This window comes from Silene latifolia, chromosome 4, assembly GCF_048544455.1.
Source record: "Silene latifolia isolate original U9 population chromosome 4, ASM4854445v1, whole genome shotgun sequence".
NCBI classification, from domain to species: domain Eukaryota; kingdom Viridiplantae; phylum Streptophyta; class Magnoliopsida; order Caryophyllales; family Caryophyllaceae; genus Silene; species Silene latifolia.
Genome location: NC_133529.1, coordinates 5,934,015 through 5,954,833, shown reverse-complemented (window position 1 = coordinate 5,954,833; position 20,819 = coordinate 5,934,015). Strand labels below are relative to the sequence as shown.

At 37.6% G+C, this 20,819-nt stretch overlaps 2 protein-coding genes across 2 annotated transcripts; both read right to left on the bottom strand.

The window, feature by feature from the left end:
• Window positions 1-1,635: 1,635 nt before the first annotated feature.
• LOC141652717 (two-component response regulator-like APRR1) lies at window positions 1,636-12,199 on the bottom strand. The gene is made up of 7 exons (XM_074460307.1): window positions 11,788-12,199; window positions 4,840-5,001; window positions 4,626-4,759; window positions 4,223-4,394; window positions 3,971-3,975; window positions 3,678-3,762; window positions 1,636-3,145 (listed from the first exon to the last, which is right to left on the bottom strand). Exons 1-7 carry the CDS (start codon window positions 11,936-11,938, stop codon window positions 2,205-2,207), a joined length of 1,650 nt encoding a protein of 549 aa, XP_074316408.1. The 5' UTR covers window positions 11,939-12,199; the 3' UTR covers window positions 1,636-2,204.
• A 2,824-nt stretch (window positions 12,200-15,023) lies between these two features.
• Window positions 15,024-17,383, bottom strand: LOC141652732 (uncharacterized). The gene is made up of 2 exons (XM_074460325.1): window positions 16,626-17,383; window positions 15,024-15,689 (listed from the first exon to the last, which is right to left on the bottom strand). The coding sequence occupies exons 1-2, from the start codon at window positions 17,290-17,292 to the stop codon at window positions 15,277-15,279; spliced, it is 1,080 nt and encodes a 359-aa protein (XP_074316426.1). The 5' UTR covers window positions 17,293-17,383; the 3' UTR covers window positions 15,024-15,276.
• Between the last annotated feature and the right edge of the window lie 3,436 nt (window positions 17,384-20,819).

Sequence of the window (20,819 nt, the reverse complement as noted above, 5' to 3'; positions counted from 1 at the left end):
AAATGGAGAGAATCTAATTTGTTTTGCGAGTATGGTAAACTAACAATACAAATTTGTACGTCTTAACTTTATAGTTCCGCGAGCATGGTACAGCTAAAAAGGGGTTGACATTTGTTGGTTCTGGATCGTGATAAAATAAAGCAAAACTAACCATTTTTCACGTAACCTTGATCAGTTTCTACAACCACCCTTTTGTTGCTGATCGTACCCCATATTCAGGGGCGGACTCACCTAGTAGCCAGGGGTGACGTCCGCTACCCCCAAACGAAAAAAAATGGTTTGCAAGACGATTTTTTTCTATTCCAATTATTGCTGAACAGTAGATAAGTAGATATTATTCCATTAAATGTACAATAAACATCTTCAGGTTTAATGGTAAAGGGCTTGGTTTTCCACCAATTGCCCTTGTTCAAATCCCTTTACATGCATATATAGAGTAATTTTTTTTCGTAGTTGCTCATTCATGTACAAGTTTTACTCTTTTATGTACTTTTTTTCATAATTTTTCCATATCATGCCCTCCTTTAAAAACAAGTCTCTCTTTTTCTCTTTCTCTCAAGATCAATCAAACCCTCATCAAATTACTTACTATGAATCTTAATTCTCATGTTGATCAAGTAATTTCATTGCTTATGCATCAATATTTCTTATTAAATTAAGGTGGTGTAAATTAAATTACCATTGATTAAATTAGGGTTTATGAAAATAAGGATTGAACCCACCTGTATTTAAGTTATTGCACAAATTAGAGTTCGAGAAATCATCATCATCATCATCATCATCATTTAATTCAATACAAAGATGTTATTCACGCTGGAAACTTAGGAACAAACAAAAATTTTAAGAACACTGAGTGACATGCGTCAATATTCATGATACTATCCAATTAAACAATAAACTAATTATCTAAAGGATGTACAAGCAAATTCCAATGCCTGGAAGGTGAAAATTACAAACTAAAATTGGAAAAATGCATTGTAGATTTGTAGTTCGTCAAATACCCGAATACTTTTGGTAGATATTTTGCCATCCTAAATTAATAGCAGGTTTGGGCGGGTATGGACTGCAACCACGCAAGAGGGGGTCGACCGGAGTAGGGGTGGTGGTTGGATGGTGGCGGCAGGGGTGGTGTTGAGATATGGAGGTAGAAAATTGAAAGGGAGAATTGAAATGTGAAAAAAAAATGATGTTGAAATGAGAGGGGTAAAATGGTAACTCATGTACATGATTGAGTAAATCATGTACATGAAAGAGCAACACCCTTTTTTTTTGCTACCCCATACATTAAATCCTGGGTCCGCCCCTGCCCATATTAAGTCTTTTATTTATTACTTTAATAATAAGCACTCATTTTATCGTTGATTGCAACCACTTTCGTTGTTGAACCATTTTACATCATTCGTAACTGTGTGATTGCTTTTGGTATCCCTTTTACAAGACTTCCTTCGAGCCAAATAAAACCTCTCTAACATAGTCGAGTAAAAGCTTTTCGAGAAAATTCTCTTACACCTCATTCTACTCCTTTGCTTTCCCTCGCCTCCGCCTCCCAGTTATCGTCCGCATAAAATGTTATTCACACGCCGCAGTGCCTGCATAAACAAAAAGAAAAAAAGGCACCTATCTACTGAAAAATAATTGTAGCCACATTAGACGCGATTAATATTCATGTGGGATCTGGGTCGAATCAAGTTACAGATAATCCTCTCAAAGTCGTAACAATGATAATCTATAGGATCTAGTCGGCTGAATCCAGTAGCGAAAGCCCAAAGACCACTCAAATGTTTATAAAACTAGACAACAGAAAATGCAATCATAAAACTCAGTTGATTCATTCAATAGGGATAGAGGTTGTCCTGTATAGTTAGTTCCTCGCTGAAGGGGAGCGCCTTCGGCGACAAGACTACTCACAACAGTCCACGGAAGATGGAATTCGGTTATTAGAAGCCGCTTCACCAACTTAACCCTGATCATCACAATGAAGAACATAGATGAGATCTATATCAGCGTTTTACCAACGCTTTATGGCGCTCTGATTGTGAGACGCATTCGCTCATACCATCAATTAAACCGGATGAAAGAAAATTACAGAATTGACGGTCCAAGCCCGTGACTCTAGCCATGTGTGCTCAGTGCTCACCATTTCCCCTCCATGGATGGATAAGCCTCCTGAAACTGATAGTGTAGATAGCTTCCTCAATCACTTTTCAGGGCGCGTCATCTTCATTATAATCATCCTCTTCATCAAGGTCAGCAGGAGATGGATCTCCATTAAGATCCACATCCACGCCATTCACTCCCCGGACAAACTGGCCACGAATCCGAGGTCTTCTCTCGGCAAGCCTTTTCCGGTTAGCATACCTTACCTTTTTATCAAAACATCTTTTCTCCCTTTTTTGCCTAAACTTTGACAATGCGGCTTCCCTCCTATCGACTCTACTCAAACCAGCTTCACTAGATGGTGAATTGCCATATGATGGTGGTTGTTGGTTAGCGGGTAATTGGCCTTGTTGAACACACGTACTCATTGGATAATAAGGGAAAGGTGGCATACCGGGCATACGAGGAGGGCAATGAGGAAGATGGTTGTAATGCGGCATCATATATGAAGCCCCATGCCCTTGAACATCATTCTGATACATGGGTGTTGATGGCATAATGACATGATTCATGGTTCCCGACATATAGAAAGGATGAATATAATGCTCAGCAAATCCCGAGACATCAAAATGCGAACCATTTCTCTGTTGAATGTGGGCGTGAGATAAGCCTTCGTCACTAGAACTATTCGGGATGAATCCGGCAGAGACGGAAGGGGTGCAGGACCTTTCTAAGGAAGTAGAGTCGAGTACACTAGTACTACCAGGTAATTCATCTTCGAGTGAGCTGTTTCTCCATGGCTCTTTGATTTCATACCTCATATCATGCCATGTTTGTAATTTGTCTTCCACTCTGGAAGGTTGAGAGGTATTGTCTTCAATATGCACAATTTCAACCTCTTGGAAGTTGCTGTTGCTTGTCGTATTTTCATCAACATCGGTCCCTGACTGGCCATTATTGTTAACAGTGTTTGATTTGACATAAGTGAAGAATGCAGAACATTCACCGATCTTTAGCTCACTCTTCCTCGGAAACGACACAACTTGGCCTGAATTAAAAAAAAAAAATCCGTCAATGTAATTAAGAAAGAAAAATGAGGGAGATGAATGTTAATTGGTGAAACAGTCGCAAATTTCCATGAGCGAAAACACTTCCCATCAACAGATCTTTATGTCAAAAAAGGAAAAAAAAAGCCTTGATAATATGAAAATTAGCAGAGTAAAAAGTCTATCGTCCCAAAGCGGTCCAGAATATAGTTTCATCTGTTTCATCTTCCAAAGTTCCGTATATATCAATACATTCTAAAATAGACCTATGGCAGTCCTATCTCGCTCAGACCTAGTTTCATACAAATCATTACTTGCTATTATTAAACTTAAGTTCAATGGAGTGCACCCACAAGACAAGGTATCCTTTTGCTATCACCACTTGTGAGGTAAAAGAAAATGCAAGTAAACAGCACACAGATCATATGTAGGGAATCCATAGTTTTTACTTTTTACAGTCGATAAATTATTAGAACCAAATTCAAACATAACAAGAAGAATAAATAAAGATGCGTAGAAAATCTAGAAACTTGCCTGTCCGGCGGTCACTAATTCCTGGCACACCAGGCCGACAGTTGAAAGAATCCATAGGCATTGGTTCAGAAGTGGCTTTGTTAGACTGTAGTAGTAAACAAAAAAGGAAGCAAGTAAGAGTATGATCAACCACATTTTTATTTTTATTTTTATTTTTTCAAAAAGATAACATCTCTACTAGTCACAAAAGAAATAAGGTATCACACAGCATGTATCTATACTTTCTTAGGGTAATAGAAGCAAGCAAGGCCTACGTGTCCCGAAATGTAGGTTGATACCTCTTCGATACACACAACGGCTTCATCCAATTGAACTTTCTTAATATCTATAACACAAAACTGATCTGTATTCTAGCCTTCTAGGCATCATTAGAGAACGGCTGTATAATTTTTAAGTAATTCCAGTATTACAAAGCTAGGTCAAATCTGTCTAAGATATGAGATTTAACAGGAAAAACTAAATGAACATGGGCATTAGAATTTATCCAAGAAAAGAACTAATCATGGAAATATATAGATTAGTCGAAAATAAGATGGATTACAAACATACATCGTCCTCCTGTTGTTCTGCCATGCTCATCTCAGGATTAACACTTTTCCTCGATTTATCATCTGTATCATCTGAGAACAGTGTGGTGCTATTTGTATTACCATCACTCAGATCAGATGCCACTAAATCGAAGTCGTAAGTTACGATGTTCTTCTCTGGGAGTCCAAGCTGCCAATAAAGGCACCAACATAAGAAAATATTTCGTAGTATAAAGACTAAAGAATATTATCTCAGGACAGTCACGAATCCACAGACGCTACAAGCAAAGCTTATGCACATATAAGCTCTCTTTATTTTACACGAGAGAAACAAATATTACTTGCGTCTAGAAAAAGCTACTTAGGATGTACACGCATCCACAAGCTACACAACGCGGCAGGGTGGGATATTGGTACTAACCATACGCCTTCTCCTCCACATGTGAGTCCACAAGTTCAACAGCTCATTACTACGCAGTGGCTTTACAAGGTAATCTGCCGCTCCCAGCCTCAAACACTTCACAACAAGGGAAACTTCATCTAGTTTTGACATCACTAAGCAAAAGAAAGAGTAATGGAGATTATTAATACTCGATAATGTGAGCGAGAAACAGAACTATAACAGTATAACATACTGATCACAGGTATTCGTTGAAATTGCAGGTCTCGCATAATGTACTTCAACAACTTGAGTCCTTTCTTCATAGGAAGATCAACCTCACAAAGTATGATATCAATACTAGGTCCCTCTGCATTAAGGGCATTGATAACCTGTCTAGCTGACTTCACTGCAGTTACTGTAAATATTTGTACAGAAAAATGATCAAGTTATGTGCAGATCAAGGAAAATACATATGAAAACAAGAAATAGCTGCATTTAGCTCTAAAAGGCTTACTCAAAAATGTAGAAATTACTCATTTTTGAAACAAGAAGATAGGTGGAGTGGTGGACAGGTTTAATTAACTTCCAGAACTAAGAACATGGAAATTAGGTGATTACAAGGTCTTTTCCCAGTGCATTATAGTTTATGAATAAAAGTTAACTGTAGAACGAAAATTTGTTACTACGTTTACTAGGTCTTCTACTCCAAGTGCCTGACAGCCTGAGTATGGGGTACAAAAGCTTTGTGCATTAACCTTAATCAAGTAGTAGCCATTTTCCATAACTATTAAATCTTCGTCTTCGGGCAACTGGAAAGAAGCTAGCCATGATCTTTCTAACAAACTTTATATCAAAGCTTTTACTCTAAATCACCCAGAAGGCAAGAAGCTGTTTGTGGCTTCATACTAGAAAATTCACAAGATGGAAGATTCTCACCTTTTACAACATTAAGTCCATGTTTGGTAGAAGGTAATCAGACTAATCACATCAGAAATAGACTTGGCAATCAGGTCATTGAGTGGGGTACGGGTCATCTGTTCAGATCATCATTGCGCATACTATACACTATGGGTCAGGCCAAGTCATTTCAATAATGGGTTTGTTTGGTGTTAATTTTAGGTGTCATGTCTGGTATGTTTGCAGATGAACAAGGTTCATCAATTCAGGCAAAGGGTCTGTTCGGTGTCATAGTCAAGACTCAAGTTCAACAAGGTCTCATTAATTCAGGTTTCAGGCATTTCTAAGTCTACTTTGAGTCTCCAGTCAACTTACTCCAGTCGGGTCATTTTGCCCTGGCTAATAAGGTTAATGTAATTTTTATTTAAAAGAGAAAGAGAAGCGGTGAAAAACGAGTGTATGACTATAGGGGCATTGTGTCTTTAAATGACTATCGGATGTTCAGATCCCTTTTAAAACAACATATATAGAATCTAAAATACAACTTTTTTGGTCTATTACCGACACTAATCGAAAAGAAGTTTTAAGAACTCTAAATGTCTCTATATCAAACCATATGCCAATTCGGTTACCTAAGTCATTCTGATATGTCGTAGAAAATTGCAATGCTAATTTCGAGACATTTTATTCCGGGCCCCAATAGACCCTAAACCGTGAAAATTACCTTCAAATCAGCGGTTTTCGGCGATTTTACGAATCCAGAAAGATTTTTTTGCTCAATAAGTACTTATTTATAGGGCCGTTATAATTGGGAAGAAATGGATTAATAGTTGTTATTTGAGGCTGAAATCGAACGGGGTAACTCAAGAAGCGATTTTGATTATGATTCTGGACACGTAATAGAGAAATCCGGAGAAAAAAGAAACATTACCCTGTACGACCTCCCGAACGCCTTGATTGAAGTGTATAATATACGGTTTTCGGGATTCCAGGGTCCGGAACAAAAGTGTCCGAGACAGAGCATTCCTCGGGTTAGCTAAAGTGGGCACAGAAAATTTGAGGAGCAACAGATGACGTTTAAGGTTACTCGTATGCGAGAAACGAGCCTCGTTCGAAAATTCGAAAATTATTATTTCAGGCTAAAATCGAACAGGGTAACTCAAGAAGCGATTCTGGACACGTGTTAGAAAAATAGGGAGAAAAAGAAACGTGACCCGGTACGACCTCCCGAAAGGCTCAAATTAAAGTGTATAATATACGGTTTTCGAGATTCCATGCTCCCGGAACAAAAGTGTCCGTAAATCACACGACAATTCCTTCCTCGGGTCAGATTAAGCGGGCACAGAAATTTTAAGTAGCAACAGAGCACGTTTAAGGGTGCCGGTATGAGATAAACGAGCCTCTCGCGAAAATATGATAATAATGAAAAAATGGATTAATAGTTGTTATATGCGGCTAAAATAGAATGGGCTCCTCAAGCTACCCCAAAAACACGTGGTACAAAACCGGGAGAAAAAGAAACGTGGCCGATAGAACCTCCCAAACGGCTCTGGTTGACTTGTATACAACACGATTTTCGAGATTCTAGGGTCCCGGAACAAAAGTGTCCATAAATCAAACGGAGAATTTCTCGGGTGAGATAAAGCGGGGACATAAAATTTAAGGATCGTTATTTACGTTTAAGGGTACCGGTATGCGACAAACGAGCCTCGTTCGAAAATAGGATAATTGGGAAAGAATGGATTAATAGTTGTTATTTGAGACTGAAATCGAACGGGGTAACTCAAGGTTATAGAGAAATCCGGAGAAAAAGAAACGTGACCCGTTACGACCTCCAGAGCGCCTCAAATTAAAGTGTATAATATACAGTTTTCCAGATTCCCGAGTCCCGGAAAGAAAAGTGTCCGTAAATCAGACGGAGCATTCCTCCGGGTCAGAGGGCACAGAAAATTTGAGGAGCAAATGGATTAATAGTTGTTATTTCAGGACGGGGTAACTCGAGAAGCGATAAGCGATACTGGACACGTGGTAGAAAAATCGGGAGAAAAAGAAACATGACCCGGTACGACCTCCCGAACGGCTCAAATTTAAGTGTGTAATATATAGTTTTCGGGATTCCATCAATTTCCCAAGGGTCAGATAAAGCGGGCACATAAATTTTAAAGAGCAACAAAGGACGTTTAAGGGTGCCATTATGAGATAAACGAGCCTCTCGCGAAAATCGGATACTATGAAAAAATGGATTAATACTTGTTATTTGGGGCTCATACAAAACCGGGAGAAAAAGAAACGTGACCCGATACAACCTTCGGAAAAAAATGGATTAATAGTTGTAATTTGAAGCTGAAATCGAACGGGTCAACTCAAGAAGCGATTCTGGACACGTGGTAGAAAAATCGTGAGAAAAAAAACGTGATCCAGTACGACCTCCCGAACGCCTCAAATTGAAGTGTATAATATACGATTTTCGGGATTCTAGGGTCCGGGAAACAAAAGTGTCCGTCAGGTCAAATCGGCGGGCATAGAAATTTTAAGTAGTACAGAACATTTAAGGGTGCCGATATGAGATAAACGGCCTCTCGCGAAAATAGGATAATTATGAAAAAATGGATTAATAGTTGTTATCTGCCTGAAGCTACCCCAAACACGTGGTACAAAACCGGGAGAAAAAGAAACGCGAACCGATACAACCTCCGACGTCTCAAGTTGAAGTATATAGAACACGATTTTCGGGATTCTAGGGTCCGAGAACAAAAGTGTGTGTAAATCAGACGGAGAATTCCTCGGGTCAGAAAGCGGGCATAGAAAATTTGAGTAGCTTAAGGTTGTCGGTATGAGATAAACGAGTCTCTCGCAAAAGATTAAGAGTTGTTATTTGGAGCAAGCGACGCGGGACACGTGGTAGAAAAATCGGCAGAAAAAAAAAACGTGACCTCTTACGACCTGCCAAACGGCTCAAATTGAAGAGTATAGAACACGATTTTCGGGTTTCGAGAGTCCCGGAACAAAAGTGTCCGCAAATAACACGGACAATTCATCGAGTGGGCACAAATATTTCGAAGAGCAACAGAAGACGTTTAAGGGTGACGGTATGCGACAAATAAGCCCCTTTCGAATTGGGAAAAAATGTATTAATAGTTGTTATTTGAGGCTGAAATCGAAAGGGGCAACTCAGAAAGCGATTATAAAAGTAGGAGAAAAAGAAAGGTGACATGGTACGACCTCCCGAACGCCTCAAAATGAAGTGTTTAATATACGGTTTTCGGGATTCGAGGGACCCGGGTCCCGGAACAACAAAAGTGTATGTAAATCACACGGAGCTCGGGTTAGATAAAGGAGGCACAGATAAGGAAGTGTGATGGAACTTTGGGTAATGTAACAATTATTACATAGATTAAAGCAACAAAAATTCTCCAAGACTCCAACTCACTTTAACTCTCCAAGTCATTATCTCTCTTTGGAAAGTCACCTCTTGTGCTTTTTCACATACGAATTTTACTCTTTCACATACGACTTTTACAATTTTACCCTTATCATTTCCACACCTAATTAATTTTTTCTCATCTCCCTTTACTTCACGGCTTCACCTTCCTTCTAACCCACTCCGCTAACCTTGCTCCAACCGACCTCGACTTCCCCTTTATCTGATTATCCTTATCCATCCTTCTATACAACAAAGTATTAAATATGAAGGAAACAAATCTATTCAAAAGAAACTTTAATTAATTGACTAATTATGCGGAGTACTCATATGAGGTTGTATTTCATGTGCTTTAATGGTTAATCTTGATGAAGAATTGAAGTACAGGAATATGGTTGATGCAATTAACACTTTACTTTGATTCCTTTATGTTTGAAATTGAATTACAGGCATAACGCTAATGCAAGATTAAAATCACATCCATGAACAAACAATTCAGGATTGGCTTAAAGACACATCGATGAAGATCAATTCAAGAGTATGTTGAGATTCAAGAACTCTGAATTTCTTTGATCTTTAAATGATAACCCCTGATAATTTCAAGAAAACATATTAATAATTAATAAACAAATAAGCTACTCCACTAATTGAAGAACTGATTCATTGTTCCAAGTTTTTAGAGCAATTAGATTCGATTTTGGAGAAAAAGGCACATGTAAGAGTTAATTTGTTTAGGTTTGGGGAAAAGGGTATATTATGGAAAGATACTGAAAAAATGTATGTGAAAGAGTAAAATCCGTATGTGAAAAAGTAACTCCGTAAATTTACCAATTGTACTCCAACAACCATAAAACTCCACAAATTACTCTCCAGCTCATATTTTGGCCCCACCCATTTAATTTATCGTTTACTTAATTATTTATTAATTAGGAAAAAAATAAAAAATAAAAACTACTAAGATATAAAGATCTATGACTCATTAAAGTTGAAGAGTTAAACTCTGCCTCAACTAGAGGCAACTAGTCTTCTGAAGTCCTGTTGGATAACTCTCCCATGAATTTATTTTGAGAGTAAGTTGGAGAGTTATCTAGAGCTATTCATTGTAGCCCAGATTGACTCTCCATTTATCTCTTCTCTTCTCTTGGAGAGTTCCGTGGAGAGTCGGCCAGTGTACAGACAAAGTATATAACCTAATTTTATGTAAAACCGATAAAATAGAAATTGTTTACAAAACAGTCCATAAGACCATCAAGCCCTTTTTTCTCCATAACCAAAAGCTGTACTTAAAAGCATTTACCAACTGTCCAAGAAATGTATCATCTTATAAACGAAAAAGAAACAGAGAATGCTATTAGCTATGTCTGAGTTTAAAAACAAGCAGACTCTTAAATTCCATCTTCCTACATCTAAATGGAGCAGAAACAAGTTCTGCACATATTTTTTGAAATAGAATAACCTGTTGATTGCATGCTAAGAAGATCTCAAATAACTACCACAATTCAATGGTCAGTTACGTATCCACCTATATTTCAACCATAAAGTCGCTATTATATTCCGACAATTATCATGATTCATGATAATCATTGGCATCTCACAAATAAAACTACACACATAATAGAAACGCTGCCATCACAAACTCACGAGCTTCATCAACAAGACTTTCTCAGGAAACAAATTTACTTAACACCACCCAATCCATTTAATGCAACCATACTCAGCTGACAAATCCACGTAAAAATGACAAGGACATACCCAAAAATAACCGCATCTTATCTAGCTAGATCAACGGTAAATCATGCCCACAGCCCACTCTACAAGACACTCCAATGCAATCCACAGTCCTACACTCCTTCAATAATCACAAATACGCTGATCCTCTTCATTACAAACCTAATTATTAAAATCCAATCATTCAACACTCCAATCCGATCCCACAACTTCTAACACAATCCAAATCCCAAATCCTCAAACAAGATAATCATTTTTCAAACTTCCACATAAATACATAATCCACCAACACCAATCTCAATTACTCTTGTTTCTTGCTAGTCCTTCAGCCTCAATCATTTGTTTACCTTTGATTAGCAATACGCCTGTTGGGGTTTTTGGTACAAATAATATAAAATGCAAAGACTCACAATATTTTTGTTATGGACTTAACCACAACCTAACCTTGTATTATTATTCTTCAACCTTAACAATAATACAATCAATCTTCCAACACTTAGCTACTAGCTAAGATTTCCAACTATGCTTAACTCGGGATATTAAGCATACACTCACTCTTATCCAACATGACTTATGACCCTTATTTATATAAGCTCCTAAGTCCTAACTTATCTAGTAACATTAAGACTCATTAACATCATCCTAAATCTAACTTCTTATATTTACTCTAATTATTTATATCTAACATAAAATAACATCTCATCTTAATGCTACTAATTAAATTCATAACTTAAGGTACATCAATGTCATGTTGGGGTTACTTTCCCAACAACGCCAATACCTCCCTACAAAAATCTACTGACAAGGGTGGAGAGGGTATTTGTTGATAAGATTTTCAAGCCGTCTTACACAAAACTAACTCCACAAAGCCGCACACAAAGGGTAGTACTTTCTATTTGGATTGATGCACCCATAAAAAATCATAACCCAATACAAAAACTTATATAAGACGGTTTTACATAAACTTTAATTAATACTCCAATATATCCAACCCTATATTACAAGTACAACAACAAGAAGCATTAACACTAAAATTAGAATTTAGCAAAATTAACAAAATAAATTGAATCAAATAAAATAATACTCACTCCGTCTCAATCATTAATAAAAAGATAAACAAATAAATAAGAACGATAATAAAAGTAAAGAAATTACCCTGATAAAAACAGTTGGAAAGGAGAGAAAAAACTTCATGACAACCGTTAACATCATTATCACACAACAATATCCGAACTTTACTTCGATCAATAAACTGTTCATTCTTCTTCTTCCCGCCATTGCCGGGCCCCACTTCTTCATCGCCCATCTTTCAAATTTTTCAAAATTCCCGCAAAATTAATAGTTATATTATTATAAATAATATTAAAAGGAGCTAAATCCCGCCATATTTGATTGGAAAATTGAGAAATTGATTAATTAATTGGGGATTTAATTAGGGATTTTTGGAGGTTGATGAATCAAATAAGAATAGGAGATGGACGGTCGGATGGAGTTGATACCGGCCGACCGTCCCCAGGCGTAGGTTAGCAAGCTGCAGTGGCGCAAATTAACTCTTTTTTTAATTTTTATTTTTATTTTTATTTTGTAAATGTTTTAGAGCATTTTAACTTGATAGAGTTGGAAGATGTCGTCCTAGTTCCTCCTACACTCACCTTCAATTCAGATTTTTTTAGATATTTTGGTCTTTTCTTCCCAAAAAGGTGGCAAGTGGCAACTAGTGGGTGAACCCGATCGTATTTGGGTCGGGTCATTTTAGATTTATTTACATACATTTCATTTCTCAAATTATCATTATAGACGGACACTATCCGTCTATACGTATAGACGGATATTATTTCCCCTCACAAAATACCCATTTGTCATAAAGTGGGAAGTACATGGGGGGTGCCCCACCTTGTCCCCCTACCCATTTTATTAGAGGTCTTTACCCGTCTGTTCGCCCCACCCGTCTATACCAAGACCTATTGTTTCATTTAGGGTCAGATTATTTTGGGTTATTTTGGATATTTAGTAAGTTTCGGGTGTTAAGTTGTTGGGTCATTCTTTGGGTCAACACAAATCAGGTCATTTTTTATCGGGTCATCAATATAGGTTATTAGGGGCCGGTATTTTCGGGTAAATGGTTAAAACAGTTTAATTAGTACTAATATGAGTAACAACAAAGAATATCTTTCAAAATTAATCGAGCCGTATTTATTATGAAGCATTGCAACCACTAGCCAACCAGTGCACCCTTTATTTGATTGAATACTTGTAATTTCGATGCAACTTCGGATCATTTCGAATACGGTTAATTACGGATCGGGTGGTTTTGAGTCGGGTCACCTCGAGTCTGATCAACATTGGGTCAATCAATGTTCGGGTCGGATCGGCTAAACTTGGGTTCCGGGTCAGGCAAATTCGGGTCACTTTTTTGTCTCGGGTCAACCAAATCGAGACAGGTCCGCTTTGTCAGGTCTATGTTTTTCCAATTTTTATAATTATTATTATTTTAAAATAATAAAAATTTCAAATGGAGTTTTAGCCATTTTAACAAGTTTCTTGCATTGACCCAGACTTTGCCTTCTACAAGTGACTATTTTATGCAGCAATTTTATTCCAAATTTATTTTCGTCAGGTTGTCATCCTTTCTTAAAGAAATAGGTTACTTTCCCAAATACGAAAACTAGGCAAGAAATTCCAGGTTTTGTTAGATTTGGGGAAATGTATAGTCTATGAACTGGGCAAATATCAACAGTGATTTGCGACGACCCTATAATAGGACTCCTATTTATTAATCCCGACTCCATCAATTAAAAGCAAGACCTAGAGACGATTCAAGTAAGCTAGAAGAATAATCCAACATGATCTCGCAATTCCGTCAACAGAGTCGAACAACGTTCAGACTCCGGTCACCCAACCAATGTCTCATATATCAAAGTCTACAATCCAAGACCAAAGATCATCGCTTCAAATCTTACCATCAAGGTCCAACCATGCACGAAAGATCCAACTTTTATCACATACAAGAGTTTTTAGAGTAGAACCACTACCCTTCGAGAAATGGAGACCAAAAAATTGCTCCATATCTGCTCGATGTAAAACAACAATGTACAAAAAGCGCACTTCTATTGCATAAATCAACGGAAGATAACATAAATAGTACTCCTACTCCATAAAAGTACTAATCCGTAATCCCATCAAGAAGCACTGGCCAACAACGGCAAAAATTCCGTCGAATCTCCATCAAGAAATCCAACAGTGCAAACAAAGATCAAACAATTATATTAGAACAAGGGCATGACTTCAAGCACAAGAGGCCACATAGTAGTTCAAAGTTGCGACAAATATATTAGACATGCAGATATTTCAGGAACCTCCTCGAGGAGCAGTGGTATGCTTCTGTGTGCGTGAGTGCTTCTGTGAGTTTTTATGTGTCATGGCAATACTAAACTCTTCAAGGGAGTATGAAAAAAGTAAAAAACACAGAAAATTCCTTCAAAGGTCCTCAAATAATCCAATATACATACACATAGAGAATATAAACATCAGACGAGCTAATCTCTACAAGGCAATGTGGAGTCCTGGACTACAACACCGTAACTTCTCGTGAATTTCTTAGCATAATCCAACGCATAGAAAGATCGCTTTTATCAAATTCCTCTATCATAATTCCGCAATATACAGATGGAGCGCAAGCCCCTCCTGCCTTTATCACATTTTCCATAAAAACATACAAAAACAGACGTACTAATCTCTATAGACGGAGCAGGGTAAAAGGTAAACCACAGAGGCTGAAACGTTCATCCAATTTTCTAAGCGTAATTCAACTACTTAGCGAAAGCTCCAGCCATCATCAAACATACTTATATGTTATAACCCAATAATAAAGGCAAAGGTCCAACCTTTTATAACAATTCAATGACAGTAATAAAGCATAAACAGCAGAAGTACAAATCTTTACACAGCAACATAGACCAGAAAGACCAAAAAAAATCTCGCCACGACCCAATAAGGTTCAAAAGATACAGCCTTTTACCACATAAAATCAAAAATATCGATCTACAAAAGCAAGAAAGTTTCTTCACATTTGCTGAACACAAAATCCAAAAGGGTAGCTAACAAATAAGGCTACTTCAATGAACAGCAGGTAGTTGAACCCAAAATATATGCTCACGAATTTCAGTAGTAGTATGTAACTAAGATGTGATACGAAAACTCAAACAAGTAATCAACAAACATCGCTTGCTAGGACTATATGGAGACATATAAACTTGAACAAGTAACCAAACAAAAATCACCGTAAATTGAATGAAGTGTATGGAGTTTAGATATGGAGTTCAAAACAAAGGACACTGCCTTAGACATTTATTTGGGCAGTCAACAACAGAAACAAAGTCTTGGTCCAAATATAACTAGGAGTCGGTTAATGAATCATTGGCAACGGAAGGTTAAGCAGTTAAAAAAAAGATGGAAACAAGATAGAAAAAATGAGCAAAATAGTCAAAGTTAAATATAGCCAGCCATACATGAACTATATAAGTAAAAACACAAGCTTGATTGCTTTCTCCACCCCCCTTAACTAACCGCAACTACAATAGAGATAAGGTAAATAGTAGTAGTGACTAAAACTTCCAGCTCAAACTACTCACCAGCAAAAAAACCTTACTCGCCAGTGATAAAGCCTTCCTTACGGCCCTCAAAGCCAGGCCTCATAAACTTCTTCTCTCTTTTTGCCATCTTGGTTTGCTTCTTAGTATTCAACTTAGCATTAATATTAGCTTTCCTCTTCTCCTGCTTTGCCTTCTTATGATTTTCAGTAGTCTCCAACCTCTTCTTCCATGTTTCCTTGCTCTTCTTCTGCTTTCTTATGTCATTATCTAAACTCTTTTTAAGCCGATCGGGATTATCGTGCACTTTCTTCCCCATTGCCCTGTCAGTGGCCGCTTTCCAAGCATGCTCTTTTACGATATTACCCTTCTCTGGATCCTTCTTCGCTTCTTCCAACTCCAACGCTCTCTTTAACTCCTCCTCCTTGGACAATTTCCTCTTTTTATTCTTCTTCTTGTCGAACAAAGCTGCATACATGGATGAATATTATCAATTAAAATGGCAGTATCCAGTTTCGTACATCTTGTGTCAGCACTTCAATCATAATCTATGTAACTGAGACTCGTTTAGAAGCATGGGCAAGGTTTTGAGCATGAAGTGTTAGACATGGGTTCAAGTATCAAGAGTAGGACATGGCTTCGACTGTCCAATGTCAGACATGCAGACGTGTCCAAAGTCTGGTTTGACTAGATTATAATGTGAATAATTGGTACTCCCTCTGTCCCCGTCATTTGTTGTCCTTTTCCATTTTGGAGTGTCTGAGTCATTTGTTATCCTTTCTATTTTAAGAATGAACTTGATGAGTAATTTGATCATTCTCATTCAATTTGTTCCACTTGTCATTTAGTTATTGGCCATCTCCTCTTTCCTTGTCTTTGTGCAAAAACCAAAGGCCAACAATTGACCGGGACGGAGGGAGTAATAATTAATGTTTTGGCTCAGAATGAAGGGTCCAAATATCATAGTTATGCCCAAGTGTCAAGTATTGAGTGTCGGACACACTATGCTAAGTAATACTCTCTCCGTCCCGGTCAATTGTTATCATTTGGTTTTGGCACAAAGACCAAGGAAAGGGGAGGGGGCCAATTACTAAATGACAAGTGGAACAAATTGAATACTCATCAAGTTTATTCTTAAAATAGAAAAGACAACAATTGACCGGGAAGAGGGAGTAAAAAGACGTATCCAATCTTAATGATCATATATTCATAACTACAATCACACATTGAACTGGAGAAACATACATATGCTAGCATATAACCAACCACAGGATAATTAGCAACTTTCCTAGGTAAACATATGAATGAGACGCACTAAAATGAAATAGATAAACAAATGATCGAGACGGAAGGGGTACAATTTAATTATAATTAAAGTTAAACAAATGAGAAAGAAAATCTCACCATCATCAATGGAAGCAGCCAACTTAACCTTTCCAAACTCAATTTCTTTAGAAGCTTCTTCAACCTCTTTCTCAACATGAACCCTCTCACTCTCTTTCTCTTTCTCACTCTTACTCTGACTCCCCTTGACCTTCTTATCCCCTTGGAAATCGCTCCGTTTCCGCTTCAGCTTCCATTCCTCCCGTTTCTCCGTCCTCCGTTCAAACCCCTCGCCGCGGTCACGTCCAGCTTTCAACGCTTCAAGCTTCCGTCTCATCTTCGCCTGCAACTCCTCGTATGTCACCTTCCTTCCTTCATCCTCATCCTCCTCATCACCATCACCATCGCTGTCGCTATCATCTTTAAACCTCAAATTAATCTCCGATTTCTCGGTTTTGAGCGATTCATTGAGAACATCGACGGTTGTTTTAGACGATTTCTCCGGGTCGAATCGATTGAGCTTTGCGATACGGAGGTTTTGGATGGTTTTGCGTTTAGCAGAAGCTTTAGCGGCTTTAGAGAGACCTTGGAACCATGGTTTGTCTTCGTTTGAAGGAAGGTAGAACCTTGCTGGTATGGCTTCCACTAGCTTGTCGAAGAAGTTAGCGTGTTCGTGAATTAGGGTTTTGATGTCGTCGACGGTGGTGGTGGTGGTGTCGGCGGCGGAAGATTGAGTTTTTTTCTTCATTTGAAAAGAGGCGTAGAAGAGAATGGGGGAATTAGGGATTAGGGTTGCGATTTCGGTTTGTTTATACGGAGTACAATCCTTTCATTTCTCCTCGTGGAATACTTTTATCTGTTTATTGGTCGTACGGGATGACAACGAGTCGGGTCACGGGTGTGGGTTTGGGTCGCGTCTAGACTTGATAAACAGTCAATCAGATCGAGTTTGATTTGGATCTGGTCAATTTCGGGTTTATTTAATTCGCGTCGGATTATTTTTGGTTGGGGTAAATCATATCAAGTTATTAATTTATTAATGGGTAATAATAAGAGTTTTTTGTCAAAAACTACCTAATATTTATCTTATTTTCATAAATACTACCTAAAATTTTTAATTTTGCGAGCAACTACCTACATTTTCTTGACTTTTGTCGGACACTACCAAATTGAAAAAACCGATCAAATTAGACAAAATTCTAACTCGAAAACATTATTTTTGGCATTGAACATACATTATTTACTATATTAAACCAACGCCAACTGTTTTGATTAGCTACTAACACATTTATTTCAATTTTTTTTTACTACAATTTTGACTAGTTTGACCGAGATTGTGGCTAATTTGCACAATATTATGATTAATTCGATTGGCATTTTTGACTTATTTGTCGGAATTTTAGTTAATTTGGAAAAAAAATTGTCGAATTTGCTCATTAATTTCAATTTGGTAGTTTTCGACATAAGTAAAAAAAAATATTAGGTAGTTTTTCGCAAAATTAAAAATTCTAGGTACTATTTATGAAAATAAGGTAAATATTAGGCAGTTTTGGACAAAAAACTCTAATAATAAGTGTGTAACAACCATTTGGATCAGGTTATATTGGGTCGAGTCAATCGGGTTCCGGTCAAACTCGGGGTCTTGAGTTTGGGTGTTGGGTCAGGTCATCCGGACCATGTCAATTTTGCCCCGTCTAGTCGGGTCCGTTAAGACATGGACCATAGTATTAACCTTGGACCCAAACTCGACCTAGACCGATAAGGGTCTAAATTTAGTGGAACCATGCCCGGACCTAATGGGTTTGGGTTAGGTTTGTCTTTTTAAGAAGCCTTTGAGATTCTTCTAATCTTTCTTTTAAGGAGGCCTTTAAATTACCAACACTCATTTATTTACAGTATACATATGTTTTCTTCTCGTTTTTGCTCAAGTCCGATACCACATACGCTTTGTCTCTTATTCTTCCTTCCTTTGACGTTTCATTATTTTCACCGTCTTCAATTTTCAATCTCTCTCTTTCTCGGGTACTATAACAGTCTTGTTTTCCCCTTTCTTTTGCATGTTTTTGAAAATGATTACTTCAATTTAGAATTAATTATGAGGATTCTTTAAATATTAAGCCATAGTATAAAATATTTTAATTTTTACAGTTTTCGATATAATTAGCGGTACATAACTTCAATATATGTTTAAATACTCGTTGAATTATGCAAATTTTAGAGACGAAAGTCTTAACAGGTCATTTGCATATGCTAAATACGAGTATGAATTATAGCTCGCCGGTTGTAAGGTTTGAACGAAAAGGTGGTAACAGCGCATAAATAGGCGTATTACTTTATTAGTTTAGCTCAGTCCACCCGATCTATGCTTACTCGACATAAATTTTGAATTTGGGCCTAAACTTGCATTTGAACATCTTTAAATTATAGACAACTTTTATTATCCACAGAGAAACAATCCATCCTATACTATCACGCCTCGCACACTTTCCTTTACCAACATCGTCGCCATCCTCTCACTACCGACGTTTCATGCCCGCCCCTCCCCATCCACCCGTCACCCTCGCCCTCCCCCCTCACATCACCACAACCAGTCCAACCACCATGCTTACATTCACCACCAACGAACCGTGCCGCCCTCCGTCGTATTATCTATCACCGCCAACCAATACTTTCAATTCAGCGCAACTCAACAACCTATTAAAAATTCAAAACTTCAAATAAATTAACTACAGTGTTTACAAAAAAATAAAAAATCAAAACATTATTTTTGTAAAAGTTATTATTAACGAATTAAATACATAATCTACATTCAAATTATTATTCACACGTGTTTTTTTTTTTGTTGAAAAGTTATGTAGTTAATATTGAAGAATTTAATTGATTTGAGAACTGTTGTGGTTAATAATTAAGCGAATTGGGTCGCCGTCAACTATCCACCTAGGCAATGCCTACGCATTATCGGATCACCTCATCACACCACATAACGTCGGCGAAGAGACGACCACCATCATCGCGTTTAATCCACATCTCACGTCATGCATAACCACTTCGACGCGTCGCACCACCGCAACCCAACAATAAACATCGCTGACGACCTCATTGGTGAACTCGTACCACGGGTCACCCCTCATGTGAACTAGGGCTGGTCATAAATAAGGGCCGACTCGACTCTCGAATCATTTTTGGCCTGTCCCGACCCACCATCTATCCCGGCCCAGTCCGGGTCCAGAATATTAAACCCAGCCCACCTGTGTGACCAGCCCTAATGCGAACCCTTGGATTAAAGATAGTGCGAAGGAGCAGCACTGCAGCAGCACATGGCAGCATTTCATTCCGGAAACAGTCAAGCCTCTTAAATTACTCTTCCAAAATTGAAGGGATACTTCACTACTCCACTTTACTGGTTCAATTTCATTTGACCACCTAATTTAGCAGCTCTGACTTTCTGTCCTTGGAAACAATGCCCCCATTAAATTAAATTACTCCAAATTGTCAGAACAACCCATAATCTAACCTAACCTCACCTTTCTCCAATCATAGAACATTATTATATAATTCTTTTTTTTTTTTCCATTTTCTTGGTGCCCATCATTCCAAACACCCAACTTTAACAACTTTTTAATACATTACTAATCATTAATTCATTTAATTGTACTTACATTTCTAATTTTCTAACCATAAATTATGTTACATTAAGAGGTGTGACACTCTGATAACAAAGTTGGTTGATGTGAGTTATAAGGACTTTTATCTCTTAAATAAATGGTCAGGGTTCAATTCTTGACCCTTATTAAATTGTTTTCAGTACCCAGAAGAGACCGTCCCAGCTGTCGATAAAGGATACTACTGATCAACCCAAAAAATAGTAACAATAAATGATAAATTGAATGATTTTTTTTTTAATATAAAATGACCGTTTTACATGTAAGATCGTCTTACTCAATACTCCCTCCATTCAACTCCACTTTACATGTTTGCTTTATCACGTTTGCCAACGCGACTTTTACGCGGTAAATATCTTTAGCTACGTATTTGCAAAAATTATAAAAGTTATATATTTTTAATGTACTCTTAAAGACGAATCAAATAAGATCACACATGAATATATTTTAACTTAAGTATCAAGAGAAAATTGAGGTTGAATGTCCGCTTGTAAATAGTGTGCAAAAGGAAAACATGCAAAGTGGAGTTGAATGGAGGGAGTACTCAAGTAAGTTATTTTTATATAAAATGACAGTTTTACATGTAAGACGGTCTTACTCAATACTCCGTAAC